This window comes from Anolis carolinensis, chromosome 3 (assembly GCF_035594765.1).
Source record: "Anolis carolinensis isolate JA03-04 chromosome 3, rAnoCar3.1.pri, whole genome shotgun sequence".
Taxonomy (NCBI): Eukaryota; Metazoa; Chordata; class Lepidosauria; order Squamata; family Dactyloidae; genus Anolis; species Anolis carolinensis.
The window spans coordinates 18,779,564-18,800,795 of record NC_085843.1 but is presented as its reverse complement, the minus strand read 5'-3'; the positions used below and the strand labels follow the sequence as shown (position 1 = coordinate 18,800,795).

The 21,232-nt window shown below is 39.9% G+C and overlaps 1 protein-coding gene across 2 annotated transcripts in view; it reads right to left on the bottom strand.

The window, feature by feature from the left end:
- Positions 1-1,621: 1,621 nt before the first annotated feature.
- deup1 (deuterosome assembly protein 1) overlaps positions 1,622-21,232 on the bottom strand; it is an 83,035-nt gene continuing 63,424 nt past the window's right edge. For both annotated transcript variants that reach the window (XM_062974540.1, XM_016992686.2), the window contains 3 exons: positions 16,388-16,587; positions 7,145-7,424; positions 1,622-3,421 (listed from right to left, as the gene is read on the bottom strand). In XM_062974540.1, the coding sequence (XP_062830610.1) occupies positions 3,248-3,421; positions 7,145-7,424; positions 16,388-16,587 (654 nt within the window). In that variant the 3' untranslated portion in view covers positions 1,622-3,247. The remainder of the gene's footprint in view (positions 3,422-7,144; positions 7,425-16,387; positions 16,588-21,232) is intronic.

The following is a 21,232-nucleotide window of genomic DNA, read 5'->3' as shown; positions in this document are numbered from 1 at the left end:
CAAATCTTCATAAGAAATTGTGATCCACTTGGGAGTTTTCAGAGAACTAGTGCAGAAACAGAGGGACACTTTTAGTCAATTATGGAAGAACCCAAGAGGTGGATTTAAGAAGAATTTTATTAGAGACCAACGTTCAAAGGAGGGCAGCTGAGAAAGAAAAGGGAGTGGGAAGAGAACATCACAATATTTCAAGAAGGATATTGACAAGCTGTGTCCAGAGGAGGAAAACAAGAATGATCAAAGGTCTGAAAGCCATGCTTTATGAGGAATGTCTTTGGGAACCGGGTATGTTTAGTTGGGAGAAGATTGATGGTGACATGGTGTTTGTGTGTATATGCTTTCAAGTTGCCTGTTGATTAACGGCATCCTCAAGAACGGCCAGCTCCTTCCTTTGAAATATAGCCTACAGCACCTATTGTAGCCAAGATCTAGTGCCTTTAGGGTACTGAGCTCCTTGCATATACCCAAAAGGCACCAGATCCCATCTGGTCTGGTCTATGTAGTCAGCCCTGGTTAGTGCTTGGATGGGAAACCATTAATGAACCCCAGGTACTGTGGGCTAAATTTCAGAGGAAGGAACTGGAAAAAAAAATACTTCTGAGCATTCCTTGCCCAGAAAACCCCTATGAAATTTATGAGGTCACCATAAGTTGATTAGCAATTTGAAGGCATACACATACACAATAGTACAGCCATATTTAAATATCTGAATGATGTTTTATGGAAGATGGAGTTATCTTGTTTCTCTTTTCCAGAGACTAGAGCACAAACTAATGGATTCAAATGACAGGGGAAAAAATCCCCAATACTAAGAACTATTTGATTGTGGGAGTTGTTCAAGAATAGAATTGACGGTGTCCCAAGGTGGTGAACTCTCCATCTTTGGAGGTTTTAAAATAATGGTTGGATGGCTATCTCTTGGTTGTCTAGTTGTCTTCTATGACCCTTGCAGTCCTTTCCAGCAGTATAATTCTATATTAAATTATGAAACTTTTGCAGAGGCCATATATCTGTAAGTCTGTCTTAAGTTTATAAGTTTGTGTAAATATGCCTTGCCTTCAAGCAACCTATATTTCCATGTTTTACAATTGGTCCTGCATGGTGGCTGCTGGTATTGTCACTATGTTTTACTAATGCTCTCTATATTGTTTATTTTCCTTTCTCCAGAAATAAGGCCAGATTGGTCTTGCAACAAAATCATCTTAATCATCTTGTGATGGTACCTCTCTTTTAGTAATGCCTGATGGATGCTTTTGGGTTTTGTCGTATTTTGCCTTAGCAAAGGTCAAGAAGCAGCATCGGGTAGCTTGGAATAGGATGCATTTTTGACAGCTCTTAGTGACTCCCTTGAGAAAATGATTTGTGGGCCAGTGATATATAGAAATAATAACCGAGAGATAAAAATAATGAGCACCTGCAGGAGATAGCTTTTACTGTCAAGGAGAGATGTCCGCCGGAAGGGACATGACCCACCTTCAATAGGCACCTGAAGGTAACTACGAACATTTCAGAAAGAGTTACTGCATTATTCAAAAAGTATTCTAAAGATTGGGAGGCAAAGACTGATAACCTGGAGCTGATGCTGACTCGTAGTATGAAAGAAGAGACGTGAACAAGGAGGAAATATGAATAGGCTGGAAATATTTATTGGGTATACTTCGTTATATATCACTCTTCCTCCAAGGAATTCAGAGCAACATGCAGAGGTTTTGCTTAGTGGTGCCTTCAGTGTCGTCTTGCTCCTTCTCCATCCTCTCCTTCTCTTCATTCCTTTCTCTTCCATCTATCTTTTTCTCTTACTTCATCTTTCCCTTCCTTCCTCCCTTCCTGCCCTTTTCCTGTCCCTTTCCTTTCTCTTCTTCCTCTACCTCCCATCAACTCCTCCCTTCCTCATCTTCGACCTATTATCCTCCCTCCTCATTTTCCTCCTCTACATTTTCCCATCTTCTTCCAGAATGCTCTGGAGTAAATCCTGTTCCATGTATACATATTAACAACCGGATACAGTGATTCTGCTGCAAATCCACCCATGTGTCATGTAGGCTTCCCCAGCGAATCCACTTTATTTTGGCTGTACAAACATGATGGCCCTAGAGCCCCAGACACGTCCTGTTCTTTTTGGCATTTGGCCTATCTGTAGGTCAACACTGCAGGGTCCCTCCTCCACAAGCTTGGCAAGGAATCAGACCATTCTGAGCTTTCAACAGCATCCTCCAGATTTGCAGGCAGGTTTCGTTCTGCCAACATTAATTAGATTTTTAGAAAGACTCATTGTTCCAGCCAAGTCCTGATAAGGTAAACTGGCACTGAAATGAGACTGAGATAAAGATAACTTGGCATCTTTTCTGTTTCCATGTTTCCAAGTGATGGGAACTTCCCTGACAGTTTTAATAGGTTGTAGGAGGAAACACTACAGACGTGTTTCATACTATCTGCCTATCTTCAGATGTGTGGGTTGAACAGGAAAACAAAGGTAGCTGCTTCAGGTATAAGCAGAGCAGCTCTAGCCCCAAAAACACACTCACAAAAGGGGTGATGCAGTACAACCACTATGTAACTCCGTGAACACAGATTTATGCCTTGTAACTATGATGTAAAATTTTTAATTACAAAGGTGTATTTACACTATAGAATTAATGCAGTTTGACACCACTTTAACTGCCATTTTTTAATGTTTTGGAATCATGGGAGTTGTAGCATTACAAAGTCTTCAGCCTTCTCTGCTGGTGCTTCAGCAAACTACAACTCCCATGCAATATAGATGTAGATCCACAATGACAACACATAGGTCTAGGACCTTTCTCAACCTCTGAGGATGCCTGCCATAGATGTGGGCAAAACGACAGGAAAGAATACTTCTGGAACATGGCCATACAGCCCGGAAAACACACAACAACCCTTTCTCAACTTGTTTTCTGTTATTATCCACTACTATAGGATGTTGTTGTTGTTGTTGTTTGTGAGCATTGCACATTTTAAACAAGGGTATGATATATGGACATCTGCTATGCATTTTTAGTTTTCAAGTTTTCATATTTAATTTCCAGATTTGTTTTAGACCTCTTTCATACACAATAATCCTAATTTATGTCAAAATGAATTCCTCAGCCAAACTACGTAGAAAATCTCACATTAACAAAGACGTCTTTGCATAAGGGCAAATCTTTTTTTCTTTTTTATACAAACAGTAGCTGGTGATTGGCGCTGGGAGTGTCACTACATTTTAACTTTCTTTTTTTTTTCAGGCTCATCTGTGTCGGTTTTGCTTGAAACGGGCGTATTTCTTTAGGGTGTTCTCTGACTGCATTTGGAGTTCTTCAATGTGGGAGTTTAAAACCAGTTCAAAGTCTCTGGCACGTTTCTCTTCCTCTTGCCGGAACTTCTCAGTTACGGTTGCAGGAAGCAGGGTCTCTGGGGAAGGCTGAACGACACACAAAGAATCGACACAATTAGGGCAGGTATAATTAGCGAGCTTTTCTTATTAGTTACTGTACTGACAACATACTTCTCCTTTATTTATGCCTGCATTCTGTTCTGCAGCATTAGCCATCCAGTTGAATTACATCCCAAAATCTGCCTTAGGTTTTATTGGTATTGCTGCTCTTGACTTTCAAGAAATAACAGTGCGGTAATAACGCTTGGGCAAATCCATAACATTATGTCCTTAATAAAGAAACTGCTGGTACATTGGGTTTAAAATTGTAGAAGCATGGTATCATTCATAAGCTTATTTTTTTGAGGAAGTGGTTATGTGATTTTTAGTTTGGAAAACTAAAAATTTGCTACACTGCTCTGGGTCTAAGGCCATCAGATCTCAAGGGCTCGGTTTCTGTCCTCAGTCTTTGTGGGTCATCTCCAAGCAGGAGACAAGGGAGTAAATTCTCCAGTTTTGGTGGACTTCGCTTCAGGCAAGAGCAAAGAGAAGACTTCAAATCTCCAGCTCACTCACTATAGCATCCGCTTGCTACAATTTGCAAGGTTTAGTAGTTTTATTGCTGCAGGAAGGGTTTACTTGCTTCCAGTTAGAAGAAAGAACTAAGCTTTTGATATCTGCTGGGGTTTAGTTCCAAGACCCCCTCTAGATATCAACATCTGTGAATGCTCAAATCTCATTATATATAATGATGCAATAAAACAGTGTCCTTCTATAAAATGGTAAAAGCTGTGGATGGTTGAATCCATGAATACATATTCCATGGATATGGAGGGCCAATTGTATTAAATGTTACTTATTCCATAGATCCATAGCATCCTAGAGTTGGAAAAGACCATAAGGGCTATCCAGTCCAACTCCTTTCCAGGCAGGAACACACAATCAAAGCACCCTGACAGATGGCCAGAGAAGAAGAAGCCACTACACTCCAAGGAAGCATATTCCACTGCCAAACAGCTCTTACTGTCAGGAGTTTCTTCCTAATGTTTAGATGGAATCTCTTTTCCTGCAACTTGAATGCGTTGCTCCATGCTTCAGTTTCCAAAGCAGCAGAAAACAAGCTTGCCCCATCCTCAATGTGACATTCTTTCATATATTTAAACATGCCCATCATGTCTCCTCTCAGCTTTCTTTTCTCCAAGCTAAACATACCCTGCTCCCTCATCTGTTCCTCATGGTCTTGGCCTCCAAACTTTAATAATTTTGTATTCTTTTATGGACACTTTTCTAGTTTGCTAGTATCCTTCTTGAATTTTGGTGTCCAGAACAAGACACAATATTCCAGATGAGTTATGACCAAAGCAGAAGAATAGAGCGGGAAGGGGGGGGGGTATGACTTTCCTTGATTCTACCATTATTTTCCCAGAATCGCATTGGCTCTTTTAGCAGCATCACAACACTGTTTACTCATGTTCAGCTTGTGGTCTACTAAGACTTCTAGATCCCTTTCCCATCTCCCTATGTAGGAGATCAGGAATAATCCCACTCTTTTCTCTTTGATCTGTGAACAACCTCTTCAGTTAAGATTTCTGTCTTAATTTCCGAACAGGAAAATATTTTCTATGTACATACTTAAATGATAGACTGTGGGCAATTGTGGTTGATGATTGAAGCATAATACTTACTAACAGCCGTCAGTTAGATTTTGAGGTGGAAATCCCATGGCTTAGGGCCATTCTGAACTGCAACTTTATTAGGGTTGCATTTTGGGAAAAACTCTAGTCCTCTAGGTATTTCATGATGTCTTATTTGTCATGGCCAAGGATTAGGGATAATAGGATCTGAGGTATGAAACAGTGATCTAGATCTTGGGAAACAGTGATCTAGATCTTTGGTCTGAAGCGTAGCTCCTATTTGCAGGTTTATCAGGCCCATGTAATAATTCACATGAATAGAGGAGCCATTCAAGCAAAGCTGGGCAACATCTGCAGGTCTTGGAGTCATATTTTGTTCCTGAAACCCAGGAAACCATGTGCAAAAATATGAAAAACGAAAGTGGAAGTGGCCAGAAATCCACTTCTGCTTTTACAACAATGTTAATTTTCATGTTAATGCAGGGAGATCCTATGCTCTAGAACAGTGGTTCCCAACCTGTCCAGTGGTCCCCAAGAACGAAAATATGGTCTACGGCCTCACCGTTAATACACCGTTGCAACAAGAGCAACTGGTCTCACAAAACCCTCTTATAGTGCAACGAGGATGTCAGGAGGGGAGAGGCTGACTGCCCATGAAAGGCGCGACACAAAGCCTCCTGACTGCTGCTTCTCCTCCTCCCTCCCCCTGAGCGGAGCAGTTCCATGTGGCACCTGGAAATGGAGACGACTTGGTGTCTTTGTTTTTAGGCCTGTTCCTGGGGTTATTTCGAGTGCTGATTCAGAAAATTACATTGGATAGACCACATCAGTTCTAGATTATTAAGAATGGTATTCTGTGAGCGAATAATAACCAAACCAAATCTAAAGTTGACTGAAATCTGATTCGTAACCCTTTTGGTACTGGTCAAAATGGTTCCTGGTCAAAAAAGGTTGTGAACCACTGCTCTAGAAACTAACCTAATGCTCCAGCAGCAGCACCAGGAATAATAGGATATATGAATGAGCAAAATAGATTTGTGGAGTGCTAGGAAGGTCTTAAAAATAGTTTGCATATAGACATAATGTTTCCTAACTGACTAAACATCTTTTTATTTGATGAAATGGCAACAATTTTAAATTGATCCTTGAGAACACTGAAAGATGCTGGTAATAACTAGTGCCTGCATTAGTCTTCTTTTCCCTCCTAATCCTTTTTCTTTTGTGTTGTGTCTTTTCAATTATAGGCCTCAAGGCTCTGTTATTACTGATCTTTGTCACTCACTGCGATCACTTTTGTTAGATAAAGGAGGGGGTAAAATGTTTTAAGTTAATAATAAACAATGAACAATGACTTCAAGGTACTCTATGAAGAGGGGGGAAACATATTTATTATTTGCTGTTCCATTACTTGGATTGTTTAGAATGTAAAAATGTAAAAATAAAACTTTTACAGAAGTACATTAGAGCTGACATGGGTTCAAACATGAACATATTCAAATGCTTCTCTGCATTATGGAATAGAAATATTCTGGGAATGGTTGCATTGTTTGTTGCTCTTATAAACAACACATTGCTGTTATTGTAGATCTGTGCCATTCAACCTATCTAATGTGAGATGATTGGCATTTTCCCCCTAATGTGCCAAGGACTCGTACCACCTTACCAATGAGCCATAGCTGTGTCTTTTTCCAAAACCTACTATGGACTGACTCAGAGCAGACAGACATGTTTTTAATTGGCACCTGAAAGAGTGTGGAAAACTCACAAACAGATACCAACTACCAAACAGCTCTATGAGTGAATCTACTCAGAATTAATGCAGTTTGACACCATTTTGACTGCCACGGCTCAATGCTATGGAATCATAGGAATTGTATTTTGCTGAAGTACTAACACTGTTTGACAGAGGAAGCTAAAGACCTTGTAAAACTGCAGCTCCCAGGATTCCACAGCATCGAACCAAGACTGTTAAAGTAATATCATACTGCATTAATGCTACAGTGTCAGCCCAGTCTTAAATGCAAATAACTATTTGACTTATGCATGTAAAATAAATATCACCTAGAATAAGACTCAGAGTAATATTTGAACTGTCTTTTACAGAACCAGAACACATAAAGAAACCAAAAATCCTTACCATTTGACTTGCTTCTGCAACATAGGTATATTTCAGTAACATACCAGGTTTAGGTTCTTCAGGAAAGTAGGTGCCATGGCGTTCTAGATACACATTTGGTGGTGATGGAGATCTACCATCGGCGATAGGTTCACGACTTCTGCTTCGTACTTGGGGAGGCAAAGCACAGCTGCTCTCAGTATTGAAAATATCACCTCGGGCATGCCAGGTAGGAATTTGGGTTCTGCTGTGTTCATAAGTGGCGGATTGTGTTGTCCATTCATTTTCATTCTCCATAGGTCTAAAAGTTCAAAGAAAAGGTTTCAGGTTGGAAGCTACTTATCAGTGCCATATTGTTAACAGAATAAATACTGTACTCTGTTACAAAAGATCTATTTAACTTTATAGGACTGTCCATACTTTGGAACTGATGGCAAAGAAAATGCAACTTTGAAAGTCAGCCCAACTTTGAGCTCAATTCACATTCCAACACATTCCTATCCAAACACAAAATATCTAGAATCATAGAGCTGGAAAAAACCACAAGGGTCATTCAGCCCATCTGTCATGCAGGACTGAACAATAAAAGTACTCTTGACAGATAACCATCCAGCCTCTGCTTAGAAATCAGAGAAGACGACTCCACCACACTCCAAGGCAGTGTTTCCCACTGTTGAACAGCTCTTACAATCAGGAAGTTCTTCTGAATGTTTAGGCAAAATCACTTTTCCTATAGTTTGAATCCATTATCCCATGTGTTAGTTACTGAATCAGCAGAAAATAGGCTTCCTCCTTCTGCAATATGACGGCCTTTTTCAATATTTAAGCACAGCTATCATGTCCCCTCTCAGCCTTCTTTTCTCCAAGCTAAATGTACCCAGCTTCTTAGGCCATTCCTCAGACCTCGGTTTCCTAACCTTTGATCATTATGGTCATTCTTCTCTAGACATGTTTCAGCTTGTCAATATCCTTCCTGAATTGTGATGTCCAGAACTGGACACAGTTTTCCAGATGAGGTCAGACCAAAACAGAATAGAATGGTAGATGCTATTACTTCCTCCGATCAAGATACTACATTCATATTGACGCAGACTAGAATTGCATTGCATTTTCTTCCTGCTGCATCATACTATTCCACATAAAGAAAGGAAAGAAACGTCCTGGTATGTTTGCAGTATATAGAGGTAAAGACCAGAAATGTTCCTTTCCCCATACACCAAAATGTATGCCACTATCCTGTCCGTGCTAGTTGCTTAATGTTAAAATTGTATTAGGTTTGTACTTTTTCACATATATTTGAATTTTGTGACAATAAACTCTACCTTAAAGGTTCACTGTAATAACAGGGCAGGGGAAAAACCATTATTTTAGTACTTTATCTCCAGTATTGGGCAGCTAGAAAACTCCAGTAAGCTCACAAAGTGAAGGTATTAGCTCTTTCTTTCTATCCCTAGCCCCAGGTGGTGAGAAATAAATGGTCCCTTACAGACAACTGATATTTTATTTAACTATCATGGCTCGTGATTGCTGACAGGCCTATTCCCGATCTGTCAATTAAGTTATCTAGTGGTTTTTGGTTTTTTTTAGTGTGACTGAATCATCACTTCTTGTGTCACTGAAATTCATCAATAAACTGTTAGCTATGAAGAAGCACTTTGCCTTGACTGTCTTGAAAATGTTGCAAACCATTTTCACTGAGTAAGAAACAGCTTCCTAAAAAAGCCAGCTGCAATGTCAATACTGGATTTTTCTTGGTGGAAAAGTACTTTAAATTCTAAGCAGTCACAATCTGGAGCGAACACAGGTAAAGGTACTTGCATCCATGTGATTTTGTTTTCCATTGGGCAAATATTACCAAGAGAAGCGTGAACATAAACAGCACAAAGACATTAGCCTGGCATCTGGATGTTGCCAATTATAAAGCCCCCCCTTCCATGAAAGCCCACCACATGTTTTCTATTTTTACTATCTCAAAGATATCCTTTTTGCCCTTCATTTCTTGGCATAATTGCCATGGAAACAGAACAGCAAATTAAAATAGAAAAGGATGGTTTAGGTTCGTGATAAACTAAAATATGCCCTAGAGTCAAAGATACATGAGCAACCATTGCTTGGTTTCGGTTCATCTGCTTTTGCTTGACGTTTGACAATATAACAGCATTTTGTCAGGAAAAAGCCAGTGCCTTCCGCAATCCAGAAAGTCAAAACCAGCATCATCACAATCAACTCAATTTCTAAGGTTTCTGGCAGGAGTCTGAAAGGACGTGAAACACATGTTTGTTCTTATGTTCAGGCATTGTAATTTGTAGCAGAGCTCAAGAGAAACAAATTGCCTTAACAACCGACAAAGTTAGATTTTAAAAATAGTGTAACCAATGGGAACAATGTAAAACTTTTCTTGTGGGTGTAATAAGTAACATTTTCTAGTTTCTTTTCATGTTGCATTTTAAGAGACATTTTGAGTAGAATTGTTGTTTTATGCCATTCTTATATACACAGATACAAAACCAAACACACACATGCAATGAAAAATCAAGAAATAATGCAAGGAAGTGAGAAGGCAGAGTAAAAATGTTGCAAACAAACAAACAAACAAACAAACAAACAAACAAACAAATAAATAAATAAATACCAAGTTACTATTTTTTGTAGTCTTAACAATGGACAGGTTTCTGCATTGGCTTCTTAGTCATGTACACTTTGTTAAATAAACTCTCCTGGCCTAACTTTTCCTGCATAATCTGGTGGAATCTTCAATTGCCTGCATTGGGATCACCAGCAGAATAGACTTCCTTCCCCACAAGCCACAGATACCAATTAAGTTGGCTGGGCAGAGGGGTGTTACAATCAGACCAGTAGTGTCACAGTCATGGTTAAATACCAATCACAAATACAGAACAGCTACAAATCTAGGTAGCTGTTCCATACTCAACTATTGGGATTCTTGGATGAAACCGATTATCTTGATCCATCACAGTCTGGTTTTAGGCCTGGTCATGGAATGGAGACGACTTTGGTCGCCTTGGTGGATGACCTCCGCAGAGATCTAGACAGAGAGAGAGTGTCCTTGCTAGTTCTCTTGGATACCTCAGCGGCTTTCAATACCTTTGACCATGGTATTCTTCTGGGTTGACTCTCCAGAAGGTATCTTGGGGACATTGCACTGCAGTGTCTCTGCTCCTGTCTGGAGGATCGTGCCCAGTTAGTGAAACTGGGGAACACCTGCTCAGATCCCTGGCCACTGACCTGTGGGGTCTTGCAAGGTTCCATTCTATCTCCCATGCTTTTTAATATCTACATGAAATCGCTGGGTGAGGTCATCCGGAATTTTGGAGTTCTGTGGCATCTGTATGCAGATGACACACAACTCTAATACTCCTTTCTGCCGAAATCCAAGGAAGCCCCCTGGATCCTGGATCAGTGCCTGGCAGCTCTGATGGACTGGATGAGGGCTAACAAGCTGAAGCTTAATCCAGACAAGACAGAGGTTCTCCTGGTCAGGGGTATAGGGTGGCTACCTGTTCTCAATGGGGTTACACTCCCCCTGCAGACACAGGTCCACAGTCTGGGGTCTTCCTGGATTCAGTGTTGACGCTTGAAGCTCAGGTGTCGGCGGTGGCTGGGAGGGTGTTTGCACAGTTAAAGCTTGTGCACCAGCTGCGACCATACCTCAAAAAGCCTAATGTGGCCAAGGTGGTTCACACCTTATTTACATCTAGACTGGATTACTGCAATGCATTCTACGTGGGGCTGCCTTTGATGACGGCTCAGAAACTGCAACTGGTGCAAAGATCGGCAGTCAAGCTACTAACTGGAGCTAGCTATGGGGAGCACACAATGCCCCTACTAAAGCAGCTCCATTGGCTCCCTGTACATTTCCGGGCACAATTCAAAGTGAAGGTTATTACCTATAAAGCCCTAAATGGTTTGAGTCCTGCCTATTTTCATGGCCGCATCCCCCCCCCCCCCCCAATGAACCAGTGAGGGCTCTAAGATCTGCCAGGGGGCAGGGGGGCTTCCTCTGAGTCCCACCACCGCCTCAAGCACAGTTGGTGGGGACGGGTGGGAAGGAGGGCCTTCTCAGTGGTAGCCTCCCGGCTTTGGAACACCCTCCCCATGGAGATTAGGCAAGCCCCCATACTGTCTTTCTTTTGTAGAGACCCAAAGACCTGGCTGTTCAAACAAGCTTTTGAGAATGTCTAGTCCCTAGTCCAGCTACACATTTGTTATGCAGCCTTGCACTTTATCCCTTGTCCTCGTCCCATGGTCCCAGCTCTGCACTTATTCCCCTTCCCTTGCCCTACTGTTTACAACCTGGCCTTTTTTACATTAGCTATCTCCATTGATGGATGAGCACTGTTTTATTCTGAGTTTTATGTTGTTGTTTATATGCTTATATGTTTTATTCAATTGTATTTTATATTGTGTTTTATTTCATGTTCTGCTTTTTAGGCACCTTTTGCCTTGTGTAGGCTGAGATCCAAGAATAAAGTTGTTATTGTTGTTATTGTTCATGATTATTACTTAATCATAGTTATGACATCTATGCCATGATCTACCACAATCTACATTACTCGGCATCATCTGAATCAGGAGAAAGAAGACCATTTTCCTTGTGATCATCATCATCATCATCAGCTATCACTCTTGGCCGGGTATGATTGCCTTCCAAGGGTAAAGTCTTAGCTGTGGGTCTGTAAGTGACTGTAAAGACCTATTTTGGATCCATATGGTCATTCATAGTGAGGACACACATTTCTAGGTGGAAGATGGTCCCAACTAAGGTTGGCTTGACATGGCTTCCTTTTACCAAATTTCTCCCTTTCTCTCACCATTCATGCCTCTTCAAAATCCACAACATTGTTGGCCACAGCTGATCTCCAGTTCCAAGGCCCAAGGGCCAGGGCTTCCCAGTTCTCAGTATTTATTTCATAGTTTTTAGATTAGCTTTAAGCCCTTCTTTAAATCTCTGTGATTGGCATGGGTGAATAACATTTCTGGGCTTGTTGCCCCTCCCCTTCTCCCTCCGGGCACCTCTACTAACATCAGTATGGGGTGCCTGCAATGACAAGAAGTTTTCCTGGAGCTCTGTGGTTGTTTGACAGTGGCAATGGCAACAAGGGCCCAATCTGTTCTCCTTTCCTTGTGCTGATGAGTGCAAGGAAAGGGGGATGATGGTGGTGGCCCATATGGACAGCAGACTGGTTCATATTGGACTGGATTGTGCTACACCCAAACTGCATGGCTGCTCCACAGTTTTAGTGATGGCAATGTGAGCCTAATCTGTTCCCCTTTCCCTGACTTTCTTTAATGTGGAGCTAAACTGGATAAAACTGGTTTACCCTGTAGTAAAGACTGGAGCCCCATGGACTTCATGAAGACAGCCAGAAGTAACTCCATGATTAGTTTAGGCTATTCAGCCCATGTAGATGAGTGCTTGACTGGTTTGGGGAAGTCAGGGCAGGAATCTTGGGGGCTGTAGTTTGACAAGGCCTTGAGCCTTTTCTGCCAAAGAGTGTGGAAGTCTCATCAAATTACAAATCCCAGGATTACATAGCATTAATCTATGACAATTTCATTACAGATGACATCTCTCAAATAGAAGCTCCAGTTGCAGCCCCTGAAGCAACTTCCCCTATTGCTTTGGCTCAGCACTGAGATTACCCTATTATGCAAATATAACATGTACCCTAATTTTGGCAAGGTGATTTAGCAAAAAAAGGTGAGCATTGGATTCAAGTAAATACAGTAAGTACGTGATGCTTAATGCCTTCTGACAGGACATCACTTGATGTTCCAGATGTCATTGCTGTAACCTATGAGGGACAGAAGTGCAGCCAATATTTTCCCTCCTCTCTTGCCATCTTCCTTTTCTTGTTTGCTCTGTCTTGTTTAGATTGTAAGCCTAAGGGCAGGGAACTGCCAAACTAATGATTTGTAAGTTGCCCTGGGAACCTTTTTGGCTGAATGATAAAGTATAATTATTCTAAAGGAAGGAATCTTGGATTTTTAAAAAGTACGTATCTTTCCTGTCTCTGGTTTGTGGATGGTTTGTTCTGGAATCATGCACTCGTTTAATACAAATCCAGATTTAAATTTACAGCCTATGCTATTGTTTCAATAATCAAGTTCAAAATCAACAGCTCTATCAACAGCTCCAGTTATGACACTGTCAAAGCAGATGTGGGAAGTTCAAGCCAAGTTGAAAGAATTCTGGTATCATTTGCTGGGTGTCAGCATGAATTTGGAAAATATGTAACAACTTGACTTTTTAGATGGAAAACTGAATTGCATAACAGGAATTGACAAATCAATCAGTGGGTAGAGGATGCTATGTGTTGAAGGAATTAGGAACAAGAATAAAAGCAACTTTGGAGGGAATCTGACAACAGCCAGAAGATCTGTAGAGAAGAAAGATGCAAGAGAATTCTATGGGGCAACTGCATTCATCAGTAAAACTTTGGCAATCAATTAACTGCTAGAGAAAAAAACAGGATTCTTTGAAAGCTTTCATGTGCTAAAAAACTTCAATCTGAGCCCCTCTCTCGGTGGATCACAGACTCTGAGCTTGTCTGGATAAATACTCTTGTCACTCTTCTTTATAGTTTCATCCCTCATGGTCCCAGAGCCAATTCCCATGCCTTTCTTTCATTGCACAAAACTGTGGGGCTTAGTTAGTATTTCACTCCTTACTCCCCATGGTGCTAAGTTTCTTCAACTGCAAACATCAGTAAAACTAATGGGATGTTCAGATGATGACGCCTACAGCTCTTTAATTATATATTAAATAGAGTGCATCAGTAGGCTTCGGTAGCTGGTTTGTAAATCCTAGCAGCTTGAGATGGGGTGTTTTCAGACAAAGAAGCTGCAATGAATAGAAAGACACAATGCTTTTACTCATTTTCAACTTCTCCCCAGCAACCAGTTTCATGGACTGATATAGTTCCCATCAGAGCACTGGCAGCCAGTGGCTTCCATATCTTAGATACAGTGAATGCTCTTCTGGGCTTTATTTTAAACCTTAATGGCATGTGCCAAATTTATTTTGGCGATAGGATTCAACCTCTTGGCTAGCTCATTCAAACCCAAAACAGATTTTTCTCACCCTGACGTAGAAGACGCTGAATGAAATGATCACAGTACTGTAATTCATTTGGGAATACATGAAATTACAATTATGACTGACAAGACTTTGGGGAAATGTTTTCTTTTGGACTTTAGTGGCCATGCTGACTGGGGATTCTGGGAGCTGTAGTTGAAAATGGGTAATGTTTCTACATCCTGGCTTTAATTGCACATATATCCTTACAAGAGAAACAACATGGTATAGTGATCTGAATGTTGGACTGCAACTCTGGAGACTAAGTCTGACTGCAACTCCACCATGGAAAGTTCTTGGGTGACCTATGGCAATTCACACTCTCAGTCTCAGAAGGAGGAAAAGACAGAACCCCCTCTGAAGAAAGCTTGCCAAGAAAACTTGTAATGTATTTGCCTTAGGTCACCATAAGTCAGAAACCACTTGAAAGTACACAGCAATACCCTCACAAATATGTAAATATGATTTGTTAGGACTGAAGGCCACACTATGCAAAAGATCAGTAATCTCTTATCAGCTTCTTGGTTTATACTCATTTTATTTAAAGATATGAAAAAGGAGATATGGGATATTTATATTTAGGGGTGGGATGTTTATATTTAGTTTTCCATGTCACGTTCCTCATCTGAATTCCTCCAATGTCACAAAAGCTGTCATTTGCCCTACTTTGGAAAACAAACACTGGTAGGTTTATCAGCTCAGTGTTACCCTATTTGTTCATTTTTTGGGGCCAAAACATATGGGGCGGGCAGGTTGTGGTGGTTACACAGGCAGAGCAGCCAAAGGTCAGGAGACAGGCTAGAATTGCTTCTGTGTAAACTGATTTGTAGAAATGGGCATGAAAGCAATCCAGGTACATGGGCCTAGAATGAATACAATCTGGCAGATCAGGAAATGTGGCAGCCCAAAACCAAAGAGAAAATTTATTTGGCAGCTAGAAAAATATGCACTGTAGCTGCAACAACTGGTGCCATTTTCTCTACGTCCTCCAGCTTTTTGAAGCCCCATCCTACTGTTGAAATGCTCACGGCCAGCCCTCAGAACATCTTTTCCAGGCCCTGCAACACTGCTACCAAAGCTTGTGCTTCAGAGATGTTTATGAGATTTGATACTATTTCCACTTTACCCAATGATGGGCCATTTCTCTTACAGATCTCTCCCTTGCTTCTAGTTTTTATCCAGTGACATTGTACAAGTTCAATGCCCATAAAATTGCCAGCATCCTGAGTTAGACACCACTGGTCTCAGCTAAGAATTGTCATGTCACATCATTTCTCCTCTCCCAGGGCTGCTTTTACCATGAGTATCTCAGGGAATGGCTGAAATTTCAGCCATTCCTTGAGATTTTTAGATATAACTCTGAGACCTGATGAGCCGATCAGAGTGTGTTTTTAATGATTTACATAAAGAAAAAATGGTGTAATGTTTTGGTTACCCCATGGTTGCCATCAAGTGAAAATCAACTTGTAAAAAGAATCATGGTTGCAGTGGAGGAAAAAACCAACCACGATCACTCTTTAATTTAATAATAATCACAATCACTTACTAGTACGTTTATGTTGACCAAGACGGTAAAGTTATGGGTGTGAAACAAGATGTTGGAAATCTTTGGAACATATCCAACAAGCAGCTTCTCAGAACTGTCTCGTGTATCAATGTGTGAGTTCTTTATGCCACCATTTAAAATACTTCATGGAACCTGAACTGGATCTGGTTCTCTACCATGCTAAGAAATGGTTTGAGATGATTTTTAAACAATGCATATCAGTTTTTATATCAATGTAATCCTGTATGTGACTGACTATAAAAGACTGGGAATGCAGTGTTATAGTTGCAAATTATTTCCTTCTATTGAGCACATGACAACTTTATATTTTATGCTATTCTGTTTCCTCACATTTTAGTTTAGTGTAGTGTTAATTCATTCCCAACTGAACGCTGAATTTTTTCATAATGAGCCAGTAAAAGAAAAGAAAAAAGAACTTCATGGCAGCATTTCATTGGCATTGGAAAGATCTGGTTGGTTGAAATGGAGGCAGAATTTTGGATCAGGTTGAGCGCTTGGAAGATAATACTTATGTTAACCATAACATTAATCTCTTCTTCTCCCCATTGAAGCATGTAGAGATACAAAAAGGACACCAAGTGCATAGTCATGTACCTACTTCTCTTTCTTCTCTTGCATTATTACTGATGTTGGATTGGCATGATTTGTTCCAAAATACGGAATCGGCTTCACCAGCAATGGTATATCGGAGTCCTTTGGCAAGTTAACAAATTCATTGTGAAACCTTTCATTCTCATGTGATGCTCTATTTGAGGAATCCCAATAGGTCTTGGGTTCTTTCTTAGTCAGATCTATCCTCTGTTGAGAAAAATAATAATTAAGTGATGAAAATAAGTTGTTTTACAGCTTTGTTATTATTGAATTAATACAGCATAATGAAGAAGGGGGGCAGAGCTACATTTTTGCTATTTATTTACCATTTGCAACCAGACAGCATTTTTAGTAAATGATAATGTCAGTGAAATTGTCAGTGGAAACAGCAAACACAACGAATGTGCAAAAAAGCATAATAGCCCATACAACACAGAAACATATTACAGTTGTTCAATGGACCATGCATTTAAGGCAGTAACCATGCTTTTTTAAAAAACCAAAAATCATTCAGCATAGTTGAATGACCTGTCTCAGAAGTCTTTAAAGGGCATAAAAAGATTCTGAGCTGCCAGATTTGTAAATATTTTCATTATAGTGCTCCCTCGGGTCATGTTTTCAGAAAAGAAAGGCATCGAAAAATGCTGGTCATTACAACATGATTCTTTCAAAATCTATGCATCTACAAAATCACAGTGTAGTTGCAGCGAGAAGGAAAATGAAGCATTAGAAAACCTCATTGATTTAAAAACCCTGTTACTGTGCTGATTAAAAAGAGTGACCAGTGAAGCTGCAGGTTTAAAAAATGCTTTCTTTTTGCTGTGGAGGCAGAAACTGAAATCTGTAGATGGCAATGCTCAAAAGATTGTGATTTTATTGGTTTAAAAGCCCAGTATGTTTTGCCCTGTGTATACATTTGTCCAGGAAATAGTTTGAGAATTCTTGATGCAGATATTTTTGAAGGTATATTCTCAATAATCCCCAAAGAAGGCTTTAAGAATAACCATCACCTGAAACATCCTGGGCTTCTTAAGCAATAAAACCACCACCTCTTGAGCATCTTGAGGCATGTCTTCATTTTGGCTGGATTATTACCAGCAGGTAACAGGGACTAAAATCCATTCTTATTTTCACCTAGAGAAACAACTTGGATAACATTTATTGTAAAAGTAATAATTTGTTGAATCACCCAAAGCCATAAAGTTATATCTAATCCTCAATAGCGAAGTCCCACTGAAATCAATTGCATATAGAGTGTAATACACTTTGTACAGGGTGTTAGAGACCCAGAGGTCCTGCATGAAAACTTGTTGTTGCTATCTTCATTTCAGTAAAGGAAACTAACCCGCAAGTGAGTTCTTTTAGCCAAAAAGCGGTAAGAATTCTGTATGAGTTAGGTGAATTTCATGTTGACACTGGGCTCCCTTGTACACTACTAATCTTTATCTATGTCAGCTATTTTGTAATATTTTTAGAAGCCGAATAAACAAAAGCTGGGATTGCCATTTGATATCATTGTCTAATAGTGAGTCAACATATATGCAAATCCCATAGAGTCAATGATTTGTTATAATAATAAATTTAATAAATTTTAATTTATACCCCGCCACCATCTCCCTGAAGGGACTCGGGGCAGCTCACAAAAGCACTCTGAAGTGCCGCATATAAAGAGACAGTACATAAGCATATAAAACAGCAACATAAATCTAAAAACAACAAACACACATAAAATTCCATCTGATAAAATTGAAAAATTCCTAAAATGCAGTAGAACCTGTGAATACAGCTGGCTATCTGCAGTAACAAATCAAAGTGCAGAGCGAAGCAATCGGTGAGTCTTCAAATCTGACCATAGATTACACAAGGTCAAAGGCTTGTCTAAAAAGCCATGTTTTTAAACTAGACTGAAAGTCTTGGAGAGTGGGGCTAACCTAATCTCTCTAGGGAGGGTATTCCAGAGTGGGGGGCCACCACTGAGAAAGCCCTCTCTCTCATCTCCATCAACTGTGCTTAAACTTAAAACAAAATTCCAACATAGAATATTGCCTTTTGATCCACCTCACTATTAAGCTATTTAAGTAAATTGAGTTTAGATTAGAAAGTACCCTTGAACTATAATTGAGGCATCTTGTGAAGTGGAAAGAGAGATTTGTAGTATATATTATATTTCACATAATGATTATGTACTACATATTTTATAAATTAATGTGTTATGAATCAAGGACATAATATAATGTGATTAATTTCCCACATTTTGGTAAGAGTTTAGGAAGAATAGCTTGAATGGCTCTCTTGCATTATCCCAATATAATTACATTGTGATGATGATGATGATAATGATGATGATGACAATAATAATACATTTATTACCTTCCTCTCCTTGTGGCTTGAGGTGAGGTACAACATTGTTAAGAATGTTGGATATAAACCTAAAGTATTTTGTGTGTCTGAATGTAAATTGATTTACAGTATAGTCTTAAGCACATTTATTCAGATGTAAGATCCTCAGAGTTCAGCAGAATGTATTGTCTAGAGGACAGGTTAGGATGATAGTTCTGATCCTATTTACTTCACACTCTCCCTCACAATAAGCAGAAACTCATTTTCACTTCTGTTGTTTTAGTAAGGGAAAAGCCCTTCATAAAAACTTTTTTTCAGGTTCTTTCACTTTATCTCATCCATAGTGTTTTTACAAAATAGCAGACATAAAATGAATGAAAATGAAAATAAAATGAAACACTGTGCTGTCCAAAGCTCTATTACTGCCTGTTAAGGACAAACATGTTACTTTGACTGCATTTTCCCTCCAAGCTGAAAGCTGCAGTCTTTATGGGCTGGTCCAGTAAAATTTCTGTTTGAAGCTAAGGTACAGTATTTCAAATGATGGCCATAATGATCCACAATTGTTTACTTCAGGGAAGCCAGATGGTTTTACAACTCAAAAAATTGGCACTGTGAAACAATATTTTGCATTTTTTTCAACTTACAAGGCAGGCAGCGCATTACCTTGTTAGCCATCCAACAGCAGAAAGGTAAAAGTTCACCGCTGTGACCCTTTATTTCCAATTTATGGTGGCCCTATCACGTGGGTTTTCCTGGCAATCTTTGCTCAATGGGGGTCTTCACTGCCTTCCTCTGAGACAGAGAAGGTTGCACAATGGGTTTCCATGGCCAAGCGCAGAGTGTGTCCCCAGACTTCAAAGTCATAGGATTTATCTACACAGAATAGTATAGCCCTGGGGCAACAACAAATTCAGCACATTTGTGCCAAATCCCAGCCTATTTATACAGCTAGGGAATGCAGTCTGTCCTCTGGGGCAGTAAACATCTTACCTTTTCTATGTCACCACTGCTCCTTCTAGCTCTGTGCAAGTCCATGGCCATCATGGCAACCTCTGCTGGCATCAGAACAGGGTTTTTGTGCAACCAGCATCAAGGAAGGAACAATCTTCTCTCCTTATTCTTGGTCATGTAGGCACTACATTCCAATGATGGCAGAAGCATCTGCACAACGAGGAAGTAGGAAGTTGTACTGGCATTCCATTTTGGTGTCAGCAGAGGCTCTTGAGATGGCCAGGAGCTCTGAGGCCAGTGAGGAGAAGTAGTGGAAACAGTCACAATCCACCCCTCTCCACCTTTCCCTGCAATGATATACCTCTAAGGACTGGATAGCTCTTCTGGACTCCCCCAACTCTTATGATTCCATGATTCTACCCAAACCTGGTCCTATCAATCTTTCTCCCATAGCCAAATTTACTATCAATGGCGATGTCTTCAAAAAACAATGTGTATGCATTTACTTTCATAATATGTAAGTAAGGTGTGCGTGCGCGCCTCATAGTATGTCCTTCACTTGGCCGAAAACAGAAGTGGCAAGAGGTTCTCACCATGAGAGCCTCAAACATTTTGTCATGTAGTTTTCGTCACAAGATGACTTCCCTTTATTTCTTTTTTAAAAATCTAGCAACAAAATCATCCACAACTTAAAGGATGTCCAAAGAGAAGAAGCCTCTTTGGACATTGGTTTCACATGGTGTGATCCCAAAGGAATGGGTCCCATTTTGAGAGAAAGACAGGACATAAATCAAATAAACAAATAAAGTCTCCAACAGCATGTTGTCTGCAAAATGTGATTCCTGCCCGTGTAGCCATGCTCCTGTGCTACGTGCTCATTCTCTGTGAAATCATACAATGTGAGAACAACTCCCACAAGACATGCTGGTAAAAACATGATTTTCCACCTGTGCTCTGAAATGCTATTTTGGCTCAAATGTACTGAAATAGTACACTGTCAATTCAGGTTGCAGGTAAGAAATCATATGTTCAGATGTTGACCAACCTAAAAATTATTCCCTCCTGAAGAAAAACATTTTGCTTCCAGGAGGAAGAGTCCTTGAAGGACTACATTTCTGAAAGCCCATCTTCTTTTGTTATATGGGGAGTAGTCAAATGTACGAACACTGACAAGCAATTTCAAATAGTGTATCATAAAAAGGAGTCTTAAAATGCTTAAAAGCTAAGTATTAGGAAAATGTTGTTAACCACATGTGAACACTGCCCTTAAATAAATTTTATAGAAACGTTAAAATATTTTGCTTATGAAGACATAAATTGTTAAGAAATCCCAGTATTACAGAAAGAAAGCAGATAGAAATATTAGGAAGTTTTAAAATCATTGTAACTGTACACAATTTTTGATGATCTGCATTTGCATGGCTTGGGCATATTAGTGTTATGTCAGGTTGTCTCATTTGTTTTGCTTCTTAGATTCTGTAAAGGAATCACTTTTTCAGATTTCAATAAGTGCTAATCTTTATAATGACCAAGTGACCTGGGCCACTTTTTATTCTGT